This window comes from Hemiscyllium ocellatum, chromosome 7, assembly GCF_020745735.1.
Source record: "Hemiscyllium ocellatum isolate sHemOce1 chromosome 7, sHemOce1.pat.X.cur, whole genome shotgun sequence".
Classification (NCBI taxonomy): Eukaryota; Metazoa; Chordata; class Chondrichthyes; order Orectolobiformes; family Hemiscylliidae; genus Hemiscyllium; species Hemiscyllium ocellatum.
The window spans coordinates 102,996,898-103,005,023 of NC_083407.1; the positions used below are offsets into that span (position 1 = coordinate 102,996,898).

At 41.7% G+C, this 8,126-nt stretch overlaps 1 protein-coding gene across 1 annotated transcript; it reads right to left on the bottom strand.

Annotated features, from left to right (window-relative positions):
* Positions 1-2,711: 2,711 nt before the first annotated feature.
* On the bottom strand, positions 2,712-7,158 carry LOC132817583 (putative uncharacterized protein DDB_G0290521). Its single transcript, XM_060828089.1, has 2 exons — positions 7,129-7,158; positions 2,712-3,271 (listed from the first exon to the last, which is right to left on the bottom strand). The coding sequence occupies exons 1-2, from the start codon at positions 7,144-7,146 to the stop codon at positions 2,807-2,809; spliced, it is 483 nt and encodes a 160-aa protein (XP_060684072.1). The 5' UTR covers positions 7,147-7,158; the 3' UTR covers positions 2,712-2,806.
* Between the last annotated feature and the right edge of the window lie 968 nt (positions 7,159-8,126).

Consider the following 8,126-nt stretch of genomic DNA (forward strand, 5'->3'; position numbering starts at 1 on the left):
CAGCCAGATCTGGTGGCACGCGGCCTTGTAAAAGAGGAGCAAGGCAGCACTCCTCCTGTCCCTAGATTCAAGAGGGTGACCAGGGACAGGATGATCTGGCTGAGAAGGGCCATCTGCAGCCCCAGATCTCACTCCTTTCCTCATGTAGGGAACCGCAACTGCTGGGCATCTGAAAAGGAAGCCGAAAGTTTCTGAGGCCCTAAACCAACCTGCAGACTCACTGCTGCTGCTCCAGGTCTGAGGTTGCTCACAACTCCTCCAAGCACAGACTGGTTCTTTTTGGAATTTGTTACTGATAGGCAGCAGTACTCATGGGACACAAAGGGCCCCAGATTGTAGGAGTAGCCTTTTTGCAAGATCTGTGAATGAGCTGTGAATTAAAGCAGATATCAGCCTTCACGTGGCCTGCAAGCTATAGACCAGGCACCCCTAGTCTCAACCTCTTCTCATTTCTGATGACTTGAAAGCTTCGATCTAAATTCCCAGAGCTTGGAGACTCCTCAGTTGAGAGAAACTATTGTTCTATGCTGAAACTTTCATTCTTCTAAACCGGAGTCCAAACTAAACTCAGTGCATCATAAGACTCAGTCGTGTAACTATTCCATTAATTAAAAGCACAGGGATTCTGCTCAGCACTTAGCTGAATCACATGAGTTCTTGGAAGCAATACACTTTGGCCACTATTCCAAATGCTTTTCTGACCACTTTAAAAAAGTCCGGGTGGCTCAGTGCTTAGCAATGCTGCCTCACCGAACCAGGGACCCAGGTTTGATTCCAGCCTCGGGCACGGTCTGTGTGTAGTTTGCACATTTTCCCCGTGCCTGTGTGGTTTCCTCGGGGTACTCTGGTTTCCTCCCTCAGTCTAAAGATGTGCAATTATGGTTGATTAACCATGCTAAATTGCCCATAGTGTCCAGGGATGTGCAGGCTAGGTGGGTTAGCCATGGGAAATGTAAGGTTACAGGGATAGGGGTCTGGATCAGGGTGCTTTTGGTTGGGTCAGTCTGGACTCGGGCCAAATGATGTGCTTCCACACTGTGAGGATTCTTTGAAAAAAAGTTACCTTCACAGAACTAAAACCAAAATCCATCTGCCTCTGTATTAACATATAAATTCCAAAATGATAATATATTAGAACGATTGTCGTAGCTTAAAATATTAGGCTTAAATTTGCAGTCTAACCAGAATCATTGTAAATTTAGAAAATTTGTATGAGTTTTGCTTTTATTTTGGAACACAGAAATATTGAAGAGAAGTGTGAAATGGTTCACTTTGGTCAGAAACATGGAGAATATTCTTTTAAATGATAAGAAACTATTAAACATTGAGATTCAAAGTGTACATGAAAACCTTGATTGTAATCATAATGTATGAACATACAGTTACAACAAGCAGAGTGGTGGAGTGGTGGTGTCACTAGGTTAGTAACCCAAAGCCACAAGTTAACGCTTTGGCAAATTTGATTTCAAATTTCATCACAGCAGCTGGTTGAATTTTAATTCAATGGATACATTTTGGAATTGAAAGCTTGTCTCTGCAATGGCGACCACGAAACCATTATTGAGGTCTGTAAAAATTCAGGCCAGCCGCATATGTCTGCAGACCTGCATTCGTTGCTCCATGCACTAGCAGTTATGGATAGATAACAGGCACCCGCACTGGCAAAGCATGAAGATAAATTTCGGAAGGCGAATGGTAAACTGCCTTCTTTGCAGGAGGTTTAGTGCACAGGGGAAGGAATACTTGTAAATGTATAGGCCTTTGGAGTCCTGTACTGTGTGCTGCTTTAATCTCCTTACTTGGGGCCGAATAATTTATATTTTTAGAAAGGCGCAATGCAGGTTAAATTTATTAATTTTTGAGATGGCTGTTCTATGTCTAGGGAGAGAGTGGAATGGACATCTGGAGTTCAAAACAATGGGTTGCAATGTCATTGGGACACAGAATTCTCCCACAGTTTAACAGAGCAGCTTCCCCTGGTTAAAGAGTCTAGATCTCAGGATCATATTATGATAGTGAGACAGCTATTTAAGACTGAGAAGAAGAGGAGTTTATTCATTCATGATGACTGTGAATCCATGTCTGCGAGCTGGGAATGCTCAGACAGAGAGTACACTGAAGGTGGAGTTTGTGACATTAGATTAGACTTACAGCGTGGAAACAGGCCCTTCGGCCCAACAAGTCCACACCGACCCGCTGAAGCGCAACCCACCCATACCCCTACATTTACCCCTTACCTAACACTACGGGCAATTTAGCTTAGCCAATTCACCTGACCCGCACGTCTTTGTGACTGTGGGAGGAAACCAGAGCACCCGGAGGAAACCCACGCAGACACGGGGAGAACGTGCAAACTCCACACAGTCAGTCGCCTGAGTCGGGAATTGAACCCGGGTCTACAGGCGCTGTGAGGCAGCAGTGCTAACCACTGTGCCACCGTGCCGCCCATGTTCAGAGACTAAAGGAATCAAAGGATGTGGGAAGCAGGCAGGAAAATGAAGTTGAACAAAATATGTGTTGTTGAATGGAAGAGTAGGAGTGAGGTGCTGCATGGCTTAACCCTCTCTAATGTTTCCTTTCTACAGGGAGCTAAGATTTTGCAACATCAGCACAAAAGGTAATGGCAATGTAATCTTAGCAGAAAGAAAGGATAAGCAATCTCCATAATTTTTTGCACTGAGAATCAGCTGATCTTTACTTTTGTTTGTCAAGAACTTGCAACTCATTGCAGCCCTGTGCATTTTTTTTATCAGTTAAAACAAAAATCCCGAGGCTTTTTACTTTCTTCTCAATGACTGTTTTGTGATTATGATTCATTGCTATCCGACGATTCATTGCTATCCGACGATTCATTGCTATCCGATGATTCATTGCTATCTGATGATTCATTGCTATCCGATGATTCATTGCTTTTTGACGATTCATTGCTGTCTATTGATTCATTGCTTTCTGATGATGATGGTTCTGGCGTTGGTGTAGGTGTTGTTTCTGGTGTTGGTGTTGTCTCTGGTGTTGGTGTTGGTGTTGTTTCTGGTGTTGGTGTTGTCTCTGGTGTTGGTGTTGTCTCTGGTGTTGGCGTTGGTGTTGTTTCTGGTGTTGGTGTTGTCTCTGGTGTTGGCGTTGGTGTTGTTTCTGGTGTTGATGTTGGCTCCGATGTTGGCGTTGCAGATGGTTCAGGAGTTGAGTTTGTGGAAGTTGAGTTACAAACTAGAGAAACTATGTCAATGGTGGTATTCTCAATCATGACTTGGCTCGTGCAAGTCAAGTTTATCTGTAGATCAAAAGGCTGAGATTGTAACACAGTGACAGTTCTCCAAACAGAGTGGAAATTGTAGTGACAGGGCGCCATCAGTAAAATTTTGAATGAGCGGTCACATAGAACCATTACATTGCAGAAGAAAGCTATATCAGCCATTGTGCTATGCTATCACTCCAAAGGCTATTTCACATGCTGACACTCCCCTTCCTTTGCTCCATATCCCTGACATTCCTCCTCTATCCAGAATGGAAGCGTCAAAGGGTTTGATTTATACGGGACTTTTTTATTGTCGTGTTGAATCTTCTACTACAGATTACTGGGATACAATGATAGTTCTACAGCCATAGAGAGATTCCTAAGCACCCACTGAGGGACGCTGAATTCACTTTGTTCCTTTTCAGATCTCTGCACATCACTGTCACATCCTAGATTTTTCATTAGGAGTGACAATGGGACTGCCCAAAGGCAAACTGCAGATTACAGTAATGGGATTGCCACCTACCCATTATTAACAGTTTAACAACACAAGGCATTGGGAATACTGTTGCATTTTGAGATCCAGCATTGAGCAAGCAGTGGAAGAAGCTGTATAAAAAAATGCAAGAACTGCCTTCCATAACACAGCTAACCATGGAAGCAAACGAACTGAACCTGAAGGGGCAAAGTGAGCACAACAGATGCTGGAGCTCAGAGTCGAAGAGTGTGGTGCTGGAAAAGCACAGCCGGTCAGGCAGCATCAGGCCAATTTAACTGAACCTGAAGTCTGACGGTGCTAAGGGGTCAGGTTGAACGCTGAGAAGCAGTTTTGGAGACAAGTCCTGAATCTTTTAAATAAATAACTTTTAATATTTAGACAGATTTATTGCATTGTAGCCTCCCCTTGACTATCAAACCACAGCCTGTGATTCCTATTCTAATCAACACACCATATTGTCTGCACCCCTCTGTTTGCCATATTTTGGATATTTGGTCAGTGAGTACTTTTGTATTAAACTTTAGGTGCTATGGAATTGATGGAACAATTATTATTTCAAGCAACCATTCTGCTTGCAAACGTCAGTCACTCAGAATTGTTTAATAAAAACCGAAAGAACTGCGGATACTGTAAATCAGAAACAGAAACAGAATTGACTCAGAAAACTCAGCAGGTCTGGCAGCATCTGTGGACAGAAATCAGAGTTAACGTTTCAGATCAATGACCTTTCCTCAGAGCTGATGGTAGCTAGGGAATGTCACTTTATATGCATAAGTGTGGGGTGGAGAGGGATATGGAGTAAACAATCGGTGTGGATAGAGTCCAAAAAACGAGAAGAGCAATTGAGCAGGCAAAGGACTGGATAATGATCTCCTATGAGGATAAATAGCTATTAATGGGGTCTGTTAGTCATTAACAATGGGTTGTGTAATACCAGACTATGCAGAATAACAGTCCTTACCCCAACCCCAATCACCAGGCTTTGTTATCCAAGTTAGGAAAAGCATATAACCATGTAAAATCTGCTGCCATGGCTGTTGCCATAACTAGCAGGGTATAATTGTAGAATTTGTGCTGCATGAAGGATTGCGCAATCTATCATTGTCACAGTGGGGTGGCTATGACAGCATAATTCACAGCTCCAAGTGTTATAAAGTCTATGAAGTGGGGTGATAAATACAAATTTTTATTGTTACAAGTGATTAATAGTTGTAAGTAATTTTTAATTTAGTGAATTGATTTTTTGAGTGTTTTCTCATATCGTAATATTATCAAAAGAGTTCGAGAATGTTCATTTCAGCATGGATTCTGAGATATGTCAATGGATAATGCTGAATGAATTAACCAGGAAAGACAAAGGACGGGGTGGGGTTTGGGTCAGTATAAGTTAGTATAAAACTAGCATAGGAGCTATGAAGGGTTGTGGATGTAGATAAAAGGGCATAGGTTGGTATTGAGGCTATAATCGGGCATGAAAGCATGTGGCCACATTTTCTTTCTGACTTACATATTGGAATTTGGATTGTCATGTTCTCCATTTCTCAGATTTCTTTTTTCAAGCCAATTACAATCACAACAATGACTCAGTCCCACTCTCGTCTATATTAGATAAATGATAGCATCTAGATCATTTGCAAAAACTCCAATTATATACTTCCCCTGGAGTAGACTATGGAGCTATTGTACAAGGGTGCGGTAAATTGCCTAGCCTGTGACGAAGTGAAATATAGAAATTATTACCTCTGTTGATAACTAACAACCACTTCTGTGAAGATGCCTTTGCTATTTGTATAGTTCTTCCCAAAGCACTGTGTTTTGCTGCGTGATTATGATACAAATAGATTCCATGCTCATTTAATTAAAGCTGAAAGAACTGCAGAAATAAAAACAGAATTTGCTGGAAAAACTCAGCAGGTCTGGCAGCATCTGTGAACAGAAATCAGAATTAACATTTCAGGCCAAGTGACCTTTCCTGAAGAAACTGCGGGTGCTGTAAATCAGAAACAAAAGCAGAATTTGCTGGAAAAACTTAGCAGATCTGGCAATTTGTGGAGAGAAATCAAAGTAATTGTTTCAGGTCAAGTCACCTTTCATATTTCTGAATGGGAATTTCTTCTTACTTAAACTGTGAACCATTATCTAATGCGAACACCTCCAGGAACTGATAATTGTAAAACAGCTTCTCAAAGTCTCAACAGCTTTAGTGCTTGCAGCATTTGGCACAGCTTCAACAGCAGGCACAGGGTTTGTCCCATGAAGACAGGCTGACAGTTTAACCTTCTATTCACTGGAGTTTAGAAGAATGACAGGAGACCTAATGAGGTATATAAGATTCGAAAGAGGATGAACAAAGTAGGTGTCGAAAGGATGTTTCCTCATGTGGAGAAATCCAGAAGGAGAGGGCATGGTTTTAGGAGAAGTGATGTCGCAGATTTAAAAGGAGAAAATGAGGACTGAAGACGCTGGGGGCTGGCCATACTGGTTCTGATGAAGGGCTCTTTACTGAAACGTTGATTCTCCTGCTCCTCGGATGCTGTCTGACCTGCTGTGCTTTTCCAGCACCCACGAAGAGATTTAAAATACAGATGAGCAGAATGACTTCTCCCAAAGGGTCATAAATCTGTGGAATTTGCCATCCCAGTTGTGGTGGATACTGGGACATTGAGTAAATTTAAGGAGGATATAGACAGGTTTTTAATTAGTAAGGGTTGCAAGGTTCAAGAGAGCAGACAGGAAAGTGGAGTTGAGGCTGAGATGAGATCAGCCATGATTGTATCAAATGGCAGAGCATGCTCGAGGGCTAAGTTGCCTACTCCTACTCCTAATTCTTATGTTCTGTCAATCTATTTACTAGAATGATCTCCTTTCCCCTTGAAAAAAAATTGATGTACTATTTCCCACTCTTTTCTTCTGCTTAACTATGGACAACCACAGTTAGGTCCATTTTTTGTAAGCCCTGAGACAATGGAAGATTGTGTGAGCTTGCAGAGAGATAGAGCTGGGTATTATCTGCAAATATATAACACCATCTCTTTGGGCAACATTGCCAAGGGACAGCTTGTAAATGAGCAAGGTTTGGGCACATTCCACAGGTAAAAGTGTGGTGATGGGCTGAGGGGTCATGACTGGCAATATCCCGATGAAAAATGAGGTAAACAGGGAGGGAAACAATCCAGGTCAGTGCCATTTAGCTGGAAAACACAAAAGATTCATTTGAAGGGGCTTTTTTTATTTAAAATCAACATCAGTGTTACAGTTATTAACACTGAACCAACAGAGGATGTATTTCAAATGCTCCACGACGGATCATTGTGCCATTTGCTGTTGCACTAAAAGTGACAGGATGAGGATTAACTACAAAACAGAAGCAAATGATCAACATTCTAATACTCACAGCACTTGAGAGATTCATTCCAGGGGCAATGCTGGATGCAGTTTCCTGCACGTCAAAGGCTAAATCCAGCTTAATTACAAAGCTTCCAATTTCGTTAATCTAACCAAAAGAAGAGTTATACGTAGTGAGGGGTGTTTCAGATAATGGTTAGAAATAATGACTCGATACGCCAGACAAGAAATAACTGCACTTTCCTCTGAAGAGTATCCCACCCAGATTCACCCCATCCCTGTAACCCTACATTCCCCATGGCCAATCCACCTAACCTGCACAGCCTTGGATACTCTAGGCAAAATAGCATGGCCAAACCACCTGCACAACTTTGGACTGTGGGAGGAAATTGGAGCAACTGAAGGAAACCTACAGAGACATGGGGAGGAATTGCAAACTCCATGGAGACAGCTACCCAAGGCTGCAACAGAACCCAGGTCCCTGATTCTGTGAAACAGCAGTGCTGATCACTGAGCCATTATACTGCCCTAATGTCTTGACACATTTTAGTTTGTTAAAGATGGTATGCATATTCAAATAGCTGCATTGTGGTCAGTTCATAGAATCATGTATAAAGTTATTGTGATGATCATTTGATTCTCATAAGTTCTTTGCTGAGCCAAATGATTGACAAGTGATTCACTAATGACTAATTCCAAAACTAAATGTTAACATCAACAGGTTCAGTATTAAATGCTGATATGAAAAAAAAACTTATATAAATCCCTCTTTTCAGCAACATAAATTCTCAGTAACATCATGCATAGTCAAAAGAAGGAATTAATTACAGTAACACTCATTACAAAGTATGAGGACAAACAAAGGTCAATTGGATTTGGTGTTACTTACATTTGTTACTCTACAGTTCACAATCGTCAAGGGGTTACCCATTGCGAAAAGTGTATTCACCCTTGCAGTTGTAGCATTCAAGACTGAATCAATCACAGGAATGGTAGTTGATTCGCATGGACCTATCGAATCTAAAAGCAAAAGGTTTTAAGAATAAT